The sequence below is a fragment of the Corella eumyota genome, chromosome 7, assembly GCF_963082875.1.
Source record: "Corella eumyota chromosome 7, kaCorEumy4.1, whole genome shotgun sequence".
NCBI lineage: Eukaryota > Metazoa > Chordata > Ascidiacea > Phlebobranchia > Corellidae > Corella > Corella eumyota.
Window position 1 is genome coordinate 11276465 of NC_137496.1, and position 17820 is coordinate 11294284.

The 17820-nt window shown below is 29.1% G+C and overlaps 2 protein-coding genes across 2 annotated transcripts; one reads left to right on the plus strand and one right to left on the minus strand.

The window, feature by feature from the left end:
- Positions 1-1725: 1725 nt before the first annotated feature.
- Positions 1726-17756, plus strand: LOC145759252 (uncharacterized). Its single transcript, XM_082573029.1, has 21 exons — positions 1726-1875; positions 5637-5693; positions 5963-6067; positions 9461-9580; positions 9797-9895; positions 10387-10506; positions 11527-11586; positions 11929-12099; positions 12305-12463; positions 12671-12775; positions 13157-13945; positions 14099-14257; positions 14380-14496; positions 14592-14643; positions 14784-14929; positions 15037-15162; positions 15251-15348; positions 15460-15648; positions 15719-15942; positions 16197-16313; positions 16708-17756. Exons 1-21 carry the CDS (start codon positions 1870-1872, stop codon positions 16740-16742), a joined length of 3054 nt encoding a protein of 1017 aa, XP_082429155.1. The 5' UTR covers positions 1726-1869; the 3' UTR covers positions 16743-17756.
- LOC145759521 (zinc finger BED domain-containing protein 4-like) lies at positions 6523-8461 on the minus strand. The gene is made up of 3 exons (XM_082573360.1): positions 6819-8461; positions 6620-6695; positions 6523-6537 (listed from the first exon to the last, which is right to left on the minus strand). The coding sequence occupies exons 1-3, from the start codon at positions 8459-8461 to the stop codon at positions 6523-6525; spliced, it is 1734 nt and encodes a 577-aa protein (XP_082429486.1).
- Positions 17757-17820: the final 64 nt, after the last annotated feature.

Consider the following 17820-nt stretch of genomic DNA (forward strand, 5'->3'; position numbering starts at 1 on the left):
TTTTTTTGTTAGTTTTTAGAACTTTTTAAAATTGTACATGTTTTAATAGATTTTTGAAGTTAATTTTGTTTTAAAAACTATACTTAGAAAAGAATGAATTTAATTGTGATAGGGTAGCCATTATTAATATGCTCTCTTTTGCCTTATTAACGAAATATGGGAGGTTATTTATAGGCTTTAGTCACGCGTAGCTAATATTAAACTATTGCAATTTGCAATACCTGTATTTGGCCAAAATAACTGGTAGCAACCCATTATTGCGATACTTCGTACCTAAGTTAATTGTAAATGTTATCATAAGTTAACCGTCGGCATAGTGCAATGATCGAAACACTTTGCTTTACTACAGCCTCTACAGGTGCCTATGCGCTTCCACGTTGTAGCATCTAAGTCAATATAAATGATGTAAATTCTTGAGTCAAAGCCCATTGACAAATTATTTATCGAACATTAGGTTAAGATAAAAAAAAATTGGTAAAGATTTTTTTTATTTGTTTCGTTAATTATATTAAGTTAATTTAAATCTAAGTTCGATATTATTATTTATTTCTATGAAAAACAGAGGTTATGAATTCTGTCACAAATCGGTTACTGGAAACACGCCAAAACAAGTAGTTGTAAAACGTCATAAACAGGAACTTAGTGATGTCAGAATTGAAAGTTAGATATTATTTAAACGTTGTGACGTTATATAGAAAGAATTATAGTTTTTGTTCGCTTAAATAAGTGTATTATTATGTAATAAGTTTTTGTTCGGCCAAATAAGTGTATTATTATGCGATTTTTTTTTTCGTATAATCAAACTTATGCCCCTATTTATTGACGTTTTTTCATGGCAAAACCGTGCTTATTAAAATAGTTGCATACATTTTTGTAAACATTTTATATTAACGGTTTTTTTCTATTTGCACTGATAGATTTTTTGTTAGTTTTTAGAACTTAAAATGTTGCATGTTTTAATAGATTTTGAAGTTTAATTTCGTTGTGAAAACTATAATTAGAAAAAAATGAATTGATTTGTGATAGGGTAGAACAACACACATTAGTAATATGCTCTGTTTTGTCTTATTAACGAAATATAGAAGGTTATTTATAGGCTTTAGTCAGGCGTCGCTATTATTAAACTATTGCAATACCTGTATTTGGCCAAAAAAACAGGTAGCAACCCATTAATGCGATACTTCGTACCTAAATTAATTGTAAATGTTGTAGTAAAGTTAACCGTCGGCATAGTGCAATGATCGAAACACTTTGCTTTACTACAGCCTCTAGGTGCCTATGCGCTTCCACGTTGTAGCATTTAAGTCAATATAAATGATGTAAATTCTTGAGTCAAAGCTCATTGGCAAATTATTTATCGAACATTAGGTTAAGATGATAAAAATTGGTAAGATTTTTTTTATTTGTTACGTTAATTATATTAAGTTAATTTAAATCTAAGTTTGATATTATTATTTATTTCTATGAAAAACAGAGGTTATGAATTCTGTCACAAATCGGTTACTGGAAACACGCCAAAACAAATAGTTGTAAAACGTCATAAACAGGAACTTAGTGATGTCAGAATTGAAAGTTAGATATTAATTAAACTTTGTGACGTTATATAGAAAGAATTATAGTTTTTGTTTGTTTTAAATAATTGTATTATTATGTAATAACCGTAGTAGTTAGACAAACGCAACGCCTACGATTGATCTGATGATTGTTTTTTAATTAAAATAATTCCAACAATATTTTATTTTTTATCTTTATAAGTTTATCTAGGTAACAGGAGTTTGGTTGTTAGAAAATTTAACTTAAAATATCTTTGATTTTCATCGAGAAAAACCTTAAAGTATATCAGTCGACGAACGAATAGCTTCTTAAATCATGGATGTAAGTTGATTCTTAATAAAAATTTGATATTAATTGAATTTAAAATAGTGACACCAATACGAACAATACTAAAATACGGGATGCGGGACAAAATGTAAACATTAACAAAAATTCGCGGAATGAGGGTCGCAACGAAATTATTTTGTATGGGATAAATTCGGTATTTACCTAAAAAGCTAAGGGATGATGTGGGATTCACTATGAAGGTTGAGCAATCATGCAAAATCGATTATAAGACACAAGAAAAGATTAGGGAGAAAAACTCCACCCATTTCTGCGTTGAGCGATTTTTTTTCTATTTTATTACTACCCCGTAATACAAAGGTCGTTAACACTTAGCTAGGCTCAGCGCAATTGCTGTAGCGATGTTGATATAGACATTTTTTGGGAATTACATGCAGAAAGTCGACATTATGGTTGCCAGAAGCTTCGGTCGTGAGAAGCTTCGGCCAGAAGGTTCGGCCTGCAAAAAACGCGGGGGGTCGGTGACGAAATTGCCACGTAAAATGTCAGTTTAAGACCATATTTTACTGATATTCAAAACAAAATTTAACAAAAAGTATTATACATAAAAAAAATTGAAAAAGTTGTTACGAAAAATGTATATGTTAGTTTTTAGAATATTTATTTTTTTTAAATTTTTGTTTCACAAATGTATTTTTAAAACGGATTGATGACGGGCGCTTATGGCCTGCACAATTTTTCATCAAACTGCGGGAAGTCCACGGCGTAAAGCCCGCGTTTGATGTTAACGTAAGGCCGTATTTTATCAAAACTGAAAATAAAATTTGACGAAAAGTAAAATATATAAAAAAAATTTAATTGGTTGGCACGATAAATATATATGTTAGTTTTTAAAATATTTATTGTTTTAAAGATTTTTTCCCAAAAACGTATTTTTAAAATAGATTAAAGACGGGCGCTTATGGCTTGCAAAATTTACATTCGACCTGTAAAATCTTCGATCGAACTGCGGGAAGTCCGCGGCATAAAGCCCGCATATACCTTTAACGCAAGACCATATTTTACCAATATTTAAAATAAAATTTGGCAAAAAGTACAATAGGTAAAAAAGTTTAAACTAATTGTTAAGATAAATATATATGTTTGTTTTTGAATATTTATTTTTTTTAAGAATTTTTTTTTTCGAAAACGTAATTTTAAAACGGATTAAAGACGGATGCTTTTGAGGTAAAAAATTTGTCCTAGCGTACATCACATTGATTTTAAATTTTAAAACAAAATTACGAAAAAGTATTTAAAACAAAATTACGAAAAAGTTAAATTATAATTTCAATCCTACTGGAATAAAACGCATTTCTAAAAAATAAAAAAAAACTTAAAAAACACATAAGCCTAAAATTTTAGGAAAAAAGGGAAATCGCTTTAAAACAATTATTTAAAAGATAAACTTTATTTTTTTGTACCAAATCCACCATATAAAAAAATCCATGTTTATTTAATATACAATCCCAGATTTAATATACAAAGCAATATTAACCCCCGGATTCAAACTATTGTTTATTAATTACCCCCAGTTTAAAACTTTTGTTTATTATTTAGCCCCAACAACATAAAAAATGTTATTAAATCCCAAGTTTTTTCAATTAACAGCCCCAAATTTAAAATACAATTCATTAGATTTAAATTTTAGTTTATTATTTACCCCCAGATTTAATCTTTAGTTTATTAATTAACACCAGCTATAAACTTTAATTTATTAAAAACCACTAGTTTTAAACTTCAGTTTATAATTTAAAATAGACTAAAAATTCAGCTTATACCAGCTTTATATTTTAAATTTGGTGCTAAATAGCAAACCAAAAACTCTTAAACCATTAAAACTAAAAACAAACAAAAAATCCTAAATTTGTTTTATATAAACCAAAATTTAATTTAAAAAAAATACAATTACTTAACAAAAAACAAACTTTATTTACAAAAAAACAACCTTGTTTTAAAAAAAACTAAAACTTAAAATTATATTAAAAAAAAAAAAAATACTAATTTACAAATACCAAAATTTGATTTATTGAAAACAATTTTTACTTGTTGAAAATTAATAACTTAGGGCAAAATCTTCTCCGTTCTAAATTTAGTTTTTGATATATAAATCATTAAAGGAACAGTTAAACTAAGATAAATCTTAAGTTTTAAAACCACACAAAATTTGTTTATAGATTGTACTTATTGCAAAATTATATTTTAAATATCTGTAAAATATTGTAAATCAGTAAAATTAAAATTTCGCAGCCCAAGAGCGCGTTAAATTTTGAAGGTCTTAAGAACTTGTCTTTAATCCGGTTTAAAATTAGTTTTTGAAACATCAGCCTTAAAAAAATATTCTTAAAACTAACATATGTCATTAAGGTAACAACCAATTAAAATTTTTACATATATTATACTTTTTGTCAAATTTTATTTTCGATAAAATACGGTCTTACGTTGACATCAAACGCAGGGATTATGTCGTGGATTCCCGCATATAGATAAAAATTACGCAGGCCGAAAGTACATTTTGCAAGCCATAAGCGGCCTGTCTTTAATTCGTTTTAAAATTACGTTTTTAAGACAATAATCTTTAAAAAAATAAATATTCTAAAAACTAACATATAAATTTATCGTAACTACCAATTAAATTTTTTTTATATAATATACTTTTTGTCAAATTTTATTTTGAAATTTGATGAAATACGGTCTTACGTTGACTTCAAACGCGGGCTTTACGCCGTGGACTTCCCGCAGTTAGATGAAAAATTGTGCAGGCCATAAGCGCCCGTCATCAATCCGTTTTAAAAATACATTTGTGAAACAAAAATTTAAAAAAAAATAAATATTATAAAAACTAACATATATATTTATCGGAACAACTTATTAAAATTTTTTTATGTATTATACTTTTTGTCAAATTTTGTTTTGAATATCGGTAAAATATGGTCTTAAACTGACATTTTACGCGGCAATTTCGTCACCGACCCCCCGCGTTTTTTGCAGGCCGAACCTTCTGGCCGAAGCTTCTCACGGCCGAAGCTTCTGGTCCCCGACATTATCTGGGCCGGATTCTTGCAGTTGAGCGAGTTTTTGAGTTTAGATTTGCGTAACTGCTAAACTTAGAGTGTTGGTAACGAGTGAAGCGGAAAAATTTGAATAGTTAGTTCCAAGTTTGTTTAACATAAAAACCCGATTTTCGTTTTTTTTTAACAATTTTATCATCAGACAGTTACACACATATACAAAGGGGATAGAGCTAAGGTGCTAGGTGTGGGATAGTGCTAAAAGCTGACATTAAACTGCAAAAAAGGGGGTCATATAGTTGGTCCGTATGGAATTGTTACCAAAAATACGCAGATTGCATAACGGGGTGGAATTTTTATAAATTTTAAAAGTCAATCCTGCTTTATTTGTTCTGCATTTCCCATTTTCCATATCTCTTAGCAATGTAAAAGCATGGTGTAGCAGTCAGAACACTTCCTATACTACATAAGGTCCTGTGTTCGATCCCCACTGCTATCATGCTGAAGTGCCCTTGAGTAAGGCGTTGTAAACGGTATAAACTTCTGCTAAGCAAGCACTTAATCAGCAGCATAATTATCGGGCAATTATAATCTATATTATTCCAAACTGCCAAAGTCAACTCGAGACTTGGTCAGGGTAACTGTTGTTACTTTATGTTTAAATCGCGCATTTAACTTCTCCACATCGAGGATGAGATATATACAAAAAATAAAATAAACTTATAGTTTTGTTATTTTATTAAACAGATTTCTTCACATTCTCTTTCCGATTTGTCCAAAAATTCAAGTGAAAGTGAAGATGAGGTAAGGACAGTGGACACAAACTGAAATATTTTGATTGCTTAAAATAAATTGTTTGTTATTTAGGTGTTGTGTTAATTATAACAATATTTGACACCACCATGTTTTTAAAATTACCAATTCTCATAATTATTTTTTTAATGTGGCATATATGTTTATATATTTTTTAATATTTGATTTTTTTATATTTAAGGTGCTGTAACAAGTGCAATAGTTTGTTTTTGTTGTATATTAGACTCTATTAATAATTAATTTTTTTATTATGTTTAAAGAACATCGTGAAACCACCAAAAAAAAAAGGTTTTTTTCAACGAATTCGGGAGTTTTTTAAACCGAAAGCGGAATCTTCTTCCATACAAACAACAAGTCAATCAAACGTAAGGTCTTAAGAACTACACTCTTAGTAACTATTAGGGATGGGCTGAAAACCAAATTACTCGGATTCGACGAGCCCGAGTAATTTGTCGCGATACTCGGCCGAGTCCGAGTACTCGGTTATGACGTCATCTAAACGTATGACTACTCACGAAAATCTTTTTCGCATAGTAATAAAAATTAAAAAGATTTTTAAAAAAATCGCATTTATTGATTATAAAGTGTTTAACGTTGCCAAAACTATGATAAAGTGTTTAACGTTGCCAATAAAGTGTTTAACGTTGCCAAAACTGCTGATAGCGATATGCTTTTATGTCCAAACCAAAATGTAAAAGTCTCAAATTTATTAGGCGTAAAACATTGGTACAAAGAGGCTGAAAAAGACAGTTTTTAACAGGAACACAAGATAAGCATTATATTACAAATCAAAATACAATGGACGTTATTATAAAAACACTTAAAAACGAACAGTCTGCATTAAATTTGTTTTTATTAAATCAATAATTAAAATTGAGATTTTTTAAATTAACATGTAAAAAGGTTAGCATTTCTACGTGCTTTGGTTTTAAACGGTTGCGCAAAGGGGAAACGACTACCCCAGAAGAGCTAAACAATCTTTCTGATGAGACGCTTGTGGGTGGGCATGATAAAAATGAAACTGCCAGCGAAAACAAAGCAGGGCGATCATTTCGAAATTTAGTTCAAAATTGAAAAGGACACTTGTTGTATTTAATGCGTGGCGCGGACATGTACTGCGAAACATGTGTTTTAATCAGTTGTTCCCAAGATTTATCATGTGTCCTCGGTTGGGAGAGCTGCTCATCACCACCAATTTCATCAAAAATTAAACTCCGCAAATCTTCTTCCGATGACGATGAACTTTCGTTTGGTTCTTCCGGCACTACAACAACCCTGCCCTTCTCAATAGCAGCTTCTTCAATAAGCATAGTGAAATACAAAACGTCTTCATTATTCGAGATCCATGATGTTTTGATGCGCGGATCTAGTATAGATGAAAGAGCACATGCTTTATAAATATTTCCGTCATAGAAATATGCGTCGCGAGGTTGATCAATACCATGTTGCGGTTTTGAAAACCTACGTTCAATATTGGATTTTAAGTTATCCAAAAAACTGCCAATACCATAAAGATGTTTTTTTTCGTCCATAAACGAATTAATTTTCTTAAGCAAGTTGTTCTTCAGCGGCAACACACTTGCTATTGTTGCCTTCTCACTGCTTAGCTCGAGTGTTGCTGCGTCGAACATTTTTAATACTACTACAAGGGAACTAGCAATCTTCCATTGATTAAACGACAAAATTTCACATTGGCCGTGAGTGTAGTGCATAAAATTGAGAGCTTCTTTTTGTTCAAGAATTCTTTCAAGCATATGGTAAGTTGAGTTCCATCTAGTAGAAATATCTTGGACTAGTTTGTGTTCGGGCAACCCATTTTGTAATTGATATTCCTTTAATTTTCCACAGGCGCGTTGAGAATGGTGAAAGTGTGAAACAATTTTGCGTGATATAGCGACGGTGTCAATAACTGAACGCTGGCCATTTTTTAGCGCGTTTTGAACAATAAGGTTTAAAGTGTGTGCCATACATCGTATCCCAGTAATGTTGCCCTCTCGCAAGGCCTTGACTACATTTGTCGCATTATCACTTACAACGTAGTCGAAATTAACTCCCCAGTTTAGCTCTTGTTTTCGTATTTCATCAAGAATCGCATTGTATGTATGGGAGCCTTCCAATTCATTGCAAGCAAGAACGTATGCAAACTGGCAAAGATCACCTTTGACCCATGATAAAAAATTTATTGTTATACTCATGTATGCTATATTTTGAAGGCTTGTCCACACGTCGGTGGTTGCACTTACAGTGCCCACTTTGTTAGCTAAAGTTGTCATAATTTTTTTCTTAACCTGGTTAAAAATATTTGGTAAGGCTTGTTTTGTTACGAATTTGCGTGATGGCATATTGAATCGTGGTTGAATTTCGGCAATTAAACGCCGAAATCCCTGATTATCAACAACGGATAAAGGTAGGAAATCGACTGCGATCATTTCGCATATTAACCTTGTTATGGTTTTTGCTGTTGGATGTGTTTGCGGGTAACATTGCTTTTTCGAAATAACTTCTTCCAAAGTTTGTTGAGAAGTTCGCTTTGCACCTGACGTGCCTGCGTTGGGAGGAACTTGAGTATCCTGATCTTGCTTAGCTTTAATGTCAATGTTGTGTCTCAGTAAAAGATGCCTTATCATTGAAGTTGTAGTAAAACTTGCCTGACTATTGCCGCGACTAATTAAGCAATTACACATACTACATATTGCCTTTGTGTTGTCATTGGCACTTTCATCAAAATACGACCATACCTTGGATGATTTAGAAGACATATTCTTGGCTTATAAAGTTTTGACAGTGAACAATACTACTTTAAATAACATAGAATTAAATAACAAAATATGGCAAGCAAATTGCGCAACAATCAAATTGACAAACAAATAAGAAAAAAAACGTTATTGCGAAACAAGAGCACTTTTTATTAAGTAAAAAGTGTATTTGTTGCGCAATCGTTGCTTAAATAACGTAATATAATTGAGAGTAATTTATAATTTATTAGAAGAAGGCAAACTTCGTGTATTTTTATGTAAAGAAAATCGTATACTATCTTAAATGACAAATTATTACTCGGTGTCCGAGTACCAAATAATGCTCGACGAGCACGAGTATTAAAATATTCCTAATACTCGGGCCGAGTACTCGGACTCGGATTCGATTGGCCCATCCCTAGTAACTATCATGTTTATCTTATTAAAGATCATGTTAATTAAAATTGAAAATTGGGATAAAACTTAAACTAAATCTTTAACATGAAAAAAGAAAAACTTAAAAAGTTAATCCAATTTGGAATAACTTTTCTGTTAGATTTTCTCATTATAACAATAAATTATTAAACTCCCAATAACAACAAACCACCCTTCTACATGTTTTAATAACCTTATTGTTGGATTGTAATTCAAACTACTGTCAATAATGTAACACTATTTCTTTTTAAATTAAATAATCTTTAAAAGTTTTTGCAAAATGTTATCTAAACCTAGTTTTCTTTGACATGTTATTTTTCTTTGACATAAGTCAAAATTAAGTATAAGACGCAAGGGATAAATAAAATCATCATTTCTACATTCAGCGATTTTTTGTTAACAATTACATATGGCTTCGATATTACGCACTTCTAACTTTCCATATTTCTTATTTTAGTACTACCCCCGAAATAGAAGCTCGCATGAGTTACTGTGTAAATGTACATCATGCAAAAACAACAGCTTATTTCAAATAATTTTAATTAACGAAGTGTGTTAAAATGTTAGTCAAATTTTATGATTTTGCAGGACTTGGACGAAAATGATCCAGGTACTTTAAAGGGTAAGAAATTGGATGAAGCTGGAACAACAGAACCGATAAAGCAAAAAGGGAAGTTTAGTCAAAAAACATATGAACCTGAAGCTTCTGTGAGTTTTATGTTAATTGCAAAATAAATTTATTAAAAAAAAACAGCATGGTTTAATAGTTTTAAAACTGGGCTCTTTTATGGCACTATAAACATTACAACTTTTTGTATGAAGAATTACTTGTCCATTTACACTTAATGTACAAATAAAATAATATAAATCAAGTTAAAAATTATTTTAAAAAATGTTATATTCTGTTTTTTTTATGATGTATAGGATTTAAAGACAATAAAAAAGTTGGACGAAACTAAAACAACTCAACCCACAAAGTGGAAAAAAGAATTTGTTGAAAAAACCCCTGACCCAAAATCTTCAGTAGGTTTATTAACATTACTTGTAATAAAAATTAACAAAAAATTTAAAATAAATGAAATTTCACTAGCAAAATCTTGTAATTATTAATTTTACCAATCATTTTATTAAATTTTTTTTTTTTTTTGCTAATAAACAATGTATAAAGGTTGCCAATATAGAATGAAATTTGGCAAAACAATATTAAGTAAAAAAAATATTGCATTGTTTCTGACATTAACTTTATTGTATAAATTAAAACAAATTCTTGTTATTTTTTAAAGTAAAATTAAATTATCTATAATTTCCTTAGTGTAGTTTTATGTTGAATTCTATGGTTGTATCAAATTACATAAGTTTCTTTGTTTTAGAAATTATCAGGTGTTTTGTCTTTAGTAGTTAAGTTGTGTTTTTAAGTCTAAAGCTAATTCTCTTTTAGCACTAACAACAGCTCATTTTAAATAATTTTATTTAAAGTGTATAAAAAATGTTAATTCAATTTTATAATTTTGCAGGCATTGGACGAAAATGTTCCAGGTATTTTAAAGGGTAAGATTTCAGATGAAGCTGGAACAACTGAACCGATAAAGCAAAGAAAGGAATTTAGTCAAAAAACATCTGAACTTGAAGCTTCTGTGAGTTTTATGTTAATTGCAGATTAAATTTATTAAAGAATGACGGCATGGTGTAGGAGTTGGAAAACTCGGCTCTTTTATGGCACTATAAACATTACAAACTTTTGTATGAAGAATTACCATTTACACTTAATGTACAAATAAAATAATATAAATCAATTTAAAATTTATTTTAAAAATGTTATATTCTGTTTTTTTATGGTGTATAGGACTTAAAGACAATAAAAAAGTTGGATGAAACTAAAACAACTGAACCCGCAAAGTGGGAGGAAGAATTTGATAAATCTTCCTTAAGTTTAAATAAATTTTTTAAGACAAAGTAGGACTAAAAAACGAAAAAAACATTTCTTTGCAATCTTCTAAAATATTAATTTATGTTAACAACACCAATCCAAAAGATGTAGATAATTAAAAATTTTTGTCTGGCATTATTTATTACTTTTAAACAGCTTGATCTGTTTTTAAAAAAGTTTAAACCGTATAGAGCAGGGGTCAGCAACTTTTTCGCATTGCGAAACGATTTAAAACTGAATATTTTTTTGCGGAACAGACTTTAAAAAATCCAAATGTTCACCAATAAAAATGTATCAAGTTTAAAGTATTTAATTCCTATATCAAATCGATGATTAACATTTTTTAATGTTTTAAAGACAAAATAAGCTTACAAATCGCAAACTAATCACCTTTCTGTTGTAAAGCATTTTAACTCGAAAAAGTATGTGGCTCGATAACGTACGGCTGACAAACTGGCACTGGGCGTGGGCCTGGTGGTTGTGACCACTAGTATAATGTATATACTAATTTTTTTGCATTTAATTATTGCAATAACATGTGGTTCAAAATTATTTGTTTAATTTTAATTAATAAAAAATAATTCGATATATATTTCTTAAATTTATACAAATGACTTTGTTTATAAATCTATATTTAAGCTAGCTTGAACTAATAAAAAAAAATTTAAAGGTTTTACTATAATGAAAGCTTTTATACATACATATATAATTAATATTTATAATTTAGATCTATCATGGTTATACCCATTCTCCTATACGAATAACATCAAGTGAAAAGGGATTTGATGTAAGAACTACAACATCACTTTTTTTTCCTGTTTTTATAATTAAATTTATTAAAATTATATTCTTTGTCTTTTTAAGAGGCGTTATTTCATAAATCAAGTTTTTTTGTTATAGTAAATTCAAAATTTAAAGCAAACTTAAAAAATTAATCCAAATTGGAATAACTTTTCTGTTAGATTTTATATTTATAGCAATAAATTATTAAACTTCCAATAACAACAAACCACCCTTCTACTTGTTTTAATAATTAAATTCAAGTTGGTTATTAAATAAAAGTTAAATTTGTTAAAAGTATTAAACTAATTATTACAAAATATATTACTAACATGTTATACTTTTATAGATTAAAATTAATGGAGTTGTTTATCCAAAAGATGTCGATAAACTTGTTGACAAATTACAAAGTTCAACCAAACCAGTTGAGTTATGGGTGTGTCCAACTTTTAAGAATGGCAGTTTAACAATGTTTACTCACCAAGTTCTTCCAATAATAAAAGAAAAATCAAACATAAAGGTAAACAATATTTGTTATTGTTTGTAGCATTGGAAGTTCAATTAAACTCTGTTATTTAAATGTATTTTAATAAATTTATTAATGTAAATAGAGTTTTGTATTTTATTTATTTGTTTAAAAATCAATATATTCGTTAAAATATTTAAAAATGAAAAAACTGATATTTATTGTAATTCTCTGTTTTGAATGAAGTATTAAATATTAGGTTAGTTTTATGAACCTAGGGCGCAACAAACTCTCAATTGATGACATCACAAAGCTGTGTGATTGTTTACACAAAATAAAAGATTTATGGCTTTATGGTTGTGATATTGATTCTAAAGGGCAAGAATTACTGAGAGTTGCAAGATATAAGAATGCAAAGGTTTGTAAATATGTAAACAAATTTAGGCAAACTAATTCAATTTTACAAAAAACCTTATTTATTTTGTTTAGTATTAGCTTTAAATAACAATTTTTGTGCCGAATTTCATTTAATTTATTAAACGTATGCTGATAAAACAACTTATTTTGAAGTTACATGCAACATACACATATAAGATCAATGTTATTAAAATGCTAATTTTTTTAGAAAACTAAAATTATAGGTGTTCATGGTTTACCTGAAGATTATTTAAACCTACAAAAACCATCTGATCAACTAACTACAGATATAGTCAAACTAACATCTACTCAGGTAATATAAAATTTTGCTGAACTTCTATGTAGAGAGAGAGCATGGAACAATAATTTACCAGTTTATCATACCAGTTTATTTACAACTTTTATTTTGATACCACTTTACTTATTATATTAAATATTTGAAATGTAATAGGGTTCAAACCCAAGATTTTAACAAAAGAAACAAAAAGCTAAGTAACTTACATCATTAGTAATAAAAAATACAGTGTGCAACATAATGTCATGATGTTAATATTAACAATAGCAACACAGCAGATAATAAATTACTCGAAGGTGCCTTACTTACTTATTAAAATTCAATTTAACTTTCTTGTCAAAATTTGAGTCAAAATTCAATTTTATGTCTTAAAACTGCAAATCTGATTATTTTATTCAGGCAAATAAAGCTGATGATCCTTCTGTAACCACAACAATGACATGTAAAATGTTGACATTTACCCAAGACTGCTTTAAATCTGGGCAGACTAGCAGTGAAGAGTTGACCAAGTTGACTAAACTAGCCTACAACGGAATAATGGAAAAAGAAATTGTATTTGAAAACTATGGATCTAAAAAAATTGATCACTGGGAAAGATTGATAGGATTTAAAAATGCTAAAACTAGACAAAACCTATTTAAAGGGGTAGAACACATGAAATATTCAAATTTAGATTGGCAAGACTTTCTCTGTGCAGTTTACATGATTCAACCTCTTTCTCTGGATGAGTTTGAATCCACATTTACCTGGTTAATGGAAAATTTAAGAACAAAAACTTTTCAGTTTAATGTGTGCAAATTTCTTTATGGTTTGTGTAATGAACAAAACTCAAAGAAAGTAAAGAAGATGTTGGATCTAGAAACTGATTTAACACAAAAGAGAAATATTTTGTTCAACTACCTTAGTTATTACTTAGAACATCGGTATTTTCCAAATCTTCTTTTTTTGTATAAATTAACAAAAGAATATGGAAGAGAACTTGCAGATTGGGTTATTAAACATTTACCTTTAGAAGTGTATATCAGTGACGATATTTATCCCAATGATGTTACAAGTCTCGTCGAAATCCTTCAACTTTCAATTACACCATTGGAGTTAGATGTACTTCATCCAACTTTTGAGGATGGCAGTTTAACAATGTTTTCTCACCAAGTTCTTCCGATAATAAAAGAAAAATCAAGCATAAAGGTAAACAAATACTTTTTTGTTCTTGTACAATTTTTGTTTTAAATTAGTTAAGATATTTAAAAATTAGTTTTAAACAATCCTTTATTTTATAGATTTAGTTGATTCTAGTAAGTACTTGTAATAAAACAATTTTACAAATTTACTAAATATTAGGTTAGTTTTATGAACCTAAGTGACAACAAACTCTCACTTGATGACATCACAAAGCTGTGTGATTGTTTGCACAAAATTAAAATATTGGACCTTTATGATTGTGAAGTTGATTCTGAAGGACGAGAATTACTGAGAGTTGCAAGAAATAAGAATGCAAAGGTTTGTAAATATGTTTTGTATACTGTAGCTTAATTTTATGATTTTTAGGTTTTTGATACAATTTGGCATTTCTGAATATTGTTATGAGAAATGTGATATGTTTTGTATAATATTTAATGCAGTTAAAATTACCAACAACTAAAATATTTGGAGTTTCTGGTTTGCCAGAAGAATATTCCACTGCACAAGATCAATCTGATCAATCATTAACCAAACCAGTAACACTAAAAACTAGCCAGGTAACTAAAAAACTAGGTGATTTTTATGTGTAAAATTATTGACTAAATCATTGAAAAATTCAAATATGATTTAAATGTTTTTTTTTCGTTTATAGGCTGAAAATTTAACTGCATCAGGAATTGAAGTTATATATGAGGATAAATCTGGTAAGTTTGCCATAATACTTTATTTAATTTTTATCTTTAGTTTTATTGATTTAATCAATTTTGTTAATTTGGGTTTTCATTGATTGTTTACAGCTTTTTTTTGATAAACTAAGATTAAAATATATCATATTGCTATTAAGACACTGTAACCAAGGTGATCGGTGTAAAAGGAGGCAGAGTTGAAGTATCGGGATGTTACATTGATATTCCTGAAGGTGCACTTGATGAGGATGTTCAAATTACTGTCCATGTTGTTCGTTGTCATGATATTACTCTCCCCACCAAGGTATTTGCTTTTACAAAGTTGTTTAACATATACTTAACATACAAAAAAGCATTTGCTTTTGTTTAGTTATCTAATTACTTTGTTTAAACCAATAATATTTTTTTTAGGAAAACCCAACATATTTGTTGACTCCACAATTAGAATGCTTGCCACATGGATTGAAGTTTAATGTTCCAGTTACAATATCTCTTTCCACCCCATTTTACTCAACTACTGGAACCTGTGTTGTTACGGTAATTCTTAATTTGATTTTATCATTTTTATATAGAATGTTATTTCTGATTTTAAACAAATTAAAGTAGATTAAACTGTTATTTTAAGCCTCAAGTAAGTAAAGACAAAGTAGTTTGGGAAGATCTTGATGAACTTATTTTGGGAAAATCTCACACAGTTCGGTTTCAAGTTGACCATTTATCTTGGTAAATAGTTTAACTAATTATTAAAGCACCATTTTAATAAGTAATGTTTAAGGTTTAGGACATAACAGTTCGGTTACTATTGTATGGTTACTATGTTATAAAATCTTTAAGGTTTCAAGTTATAGCGTCTTGGCTGTTTGGAGTGTCCCAGTATCTTAGGAATCCTGAAAAGAAACAGATTTTTCACTGCTTTAACGAAAAGGAAAAGGCCTTTTTAACTTTAAATATTATTGACTTTGACATGCAGAATTTACTCAAACAAAATGAAACTCAAGCTTTTATGGCAATTGTGTCTTCAAGGTTAGAAAAAATAAGATTTTTTCTTCCTGTATTGTAAGAAAATTATTTTTAATCTTTTTAATATTTTTAGAATGAATGACAGAGTAGAGGTCAAGATTGAACATCAGGAGTTTGAAACAGTTTCTAAAATCTATGCTGGTAAAGCCTTTATATCCGATGTGATTGAAATAAAACCAAAACCAGAGTTTGAGAACAAAACTCCTCCACATGAAATATTTCATTTTTCCGTTACAAATCTTTCAACTCAAATTTATCAAGAAGGAAGATTTGAATATCCTAGATACACAGGACCAAGTATATATCTTGTATAAAATAACAACCCACCAGTTTTCTTAACAATTAAATATGTATAAGATTGTTGGCTATAAGATTATTGATGTAATATAAGTTAACCATTGACTTTCTATTATCACCATATTGATATAAAGGACTATACTCTTTCAACACTATACTCTTTAATATATGGTAATAAACATATTGATAAGGTTATGTAGGAAAATACAAAAAAGTTTCATTTAAATTGTTGGTTTATAAAGTATTTTCTACAGTAAACCTTGTTGTTGGAGGAACTATGGTTCAAAATCAAGGAACACCTGAGACACAGAATCAAGAAATACAGGAGGTCCAAAATCCAGGTCCTAATATACAACTTGAAGATGCATTTGGTAAGCATATTTATACCGGAAATTGACTTTCTATAGTTCTTGGGTGGTATTTTTTTGTATCCTATATCTTTATTCTCAATGTGGAAAGGTCGAATGCGCGACCTAAACATAGAATAACATTAGTTACTCCGACCCAGTCTTGAGTTACTTTAGCAGATTGGGATTTTATAAATTATAATTGCCCGGTAATTATGCTGCTGATTTAGTGTTGGCTTAACAGAAGTTTGTACCGTTTATAGCACCTTACTCAAGAGCACTACAGCATGAGGTCAGTGGTAATTAAACCCACGACTTCATGGTGGTGTAGCAAGTGTTCTTACTACTACACCACTCTACCGGTTGTTTTTATATGTTTATAATTTGTGGATAACTCTTTAAACTTTTAATTTAAAAGATCCTAACCAACCATCTTCCAGCAATTTAACCTAAACTAACTGGATCCTGGGTTGATATGAGTCCTTAAATGTTTGTTATATTTTTTAACTTGTACATAATGCTTGAAAGTTTATATAAATTGAAGGTATGTTATATTGTGAAGTGTAATGACTTGTTTTGGTTGCGACTCTTGCGGCTTTGGTCTACTTAATTTAAATAAGTCAACTGTCCCTGTAAAAACTTTAATTTGTAATTGGGATCAAAATGCATATTCTGTATGTAAAAATAGTTTAATATTTCATATTTTAATGGGCATTTTTTATTAGCTCTCACTGTAAAATGGACTCACTTTTAATTAAAAATGACATTATTATACCTTTTTAACTTAACACCCTTATTCTTGCCTTATTTTTTATATATTATCTTTTATACCAAAAGATTATGCAATCTTACAGTTATGTCAAATTCATATTTGAATTTTGTCTTTTTTTAATTAACTTTTGTAAGCAACTATGGTCCAGGTAAATTTAACACCTTTCTTTATATTTTTATATTTTACCCATAGCACTTATAACATGTTTTCGTTCCCCTTAATCTTGCTATAAGAAAAATTTTGTGACTTGCTTTTTTTAGTTAATTCTTTAAGATTGTAGCCTATGCCTTGTTTTTTTTAGTTGTTTATTTTGTAAGTGTTTATGATTTGTGTTTTGGGGTCTTTTATCACATTTTCCGCTTTGTGTTTCGGGTGTTTTTTATTTCCTAGGATTTTATGCCTTGCTTTTTTTGGTTATTTTATGAGATTTTTGGATCTTGTCTTTTCGAGTTCTCTTTTCGTATAATCAAACTTATGCCCCTATTTATTGACGTTTTTTTATGGCAAAACTGTGCTTATTGAAATAGTTGCATACATTTTTGTAAACATTTTATATTAACGGTTTTTTTTCTATTTGCACTGATAGTTTTTTGTTAGTTTTTAGAACTTAAAATTGTGCATGTTTTAATAGATTTCTAAAGTTTAATTTCGTTTTAAAAACTATAATTAGAAAGAATGAATTTAATTGTGATAGGGTAGCCATTATTAATATGCTCTATTTTGCCTTATTAATCGAATATGGAAGGTTATCCATAGGCT

What these genes read in the sequence shown, in the direction of transcription:
- LOC145759252 (XM_082573029.1), top strand. An exon ending in CAAGAAATAAGAATGCAAAG is followed by an intron (nt 14,258 to 14,379) that starts GTTTGTAAATAT and finishes TATTTAATGCAG; the next exon opens with TTAAAATTACCAACAACTAA. An exon ending in TAACACTAAAAACTAGCCAG is followed by an intron (nt 14,497 to 14,591) that starts GTAACTAAAAAA and finishes TTTCGTTTATAG; the next exon opens with GCTGAAAATTTAACTGCATC.
- LOC145759521 (XM_082573360.1), bottom strand. Translation starts at nt 8,461, where the DNA reads ATGTCTTCTAAATCATCCAAGGTATGGTCGTATTTTGATGAAAGTGCC. An exon ending in ATTAAAACACATGTTTCGCA is followed by an intron (nt 6,696 to 6,818) that starts GTACATGTCCGC and finishes CCCACCCACAAG; the next exon opens with CGTCTCATCAGAAAGATTGT.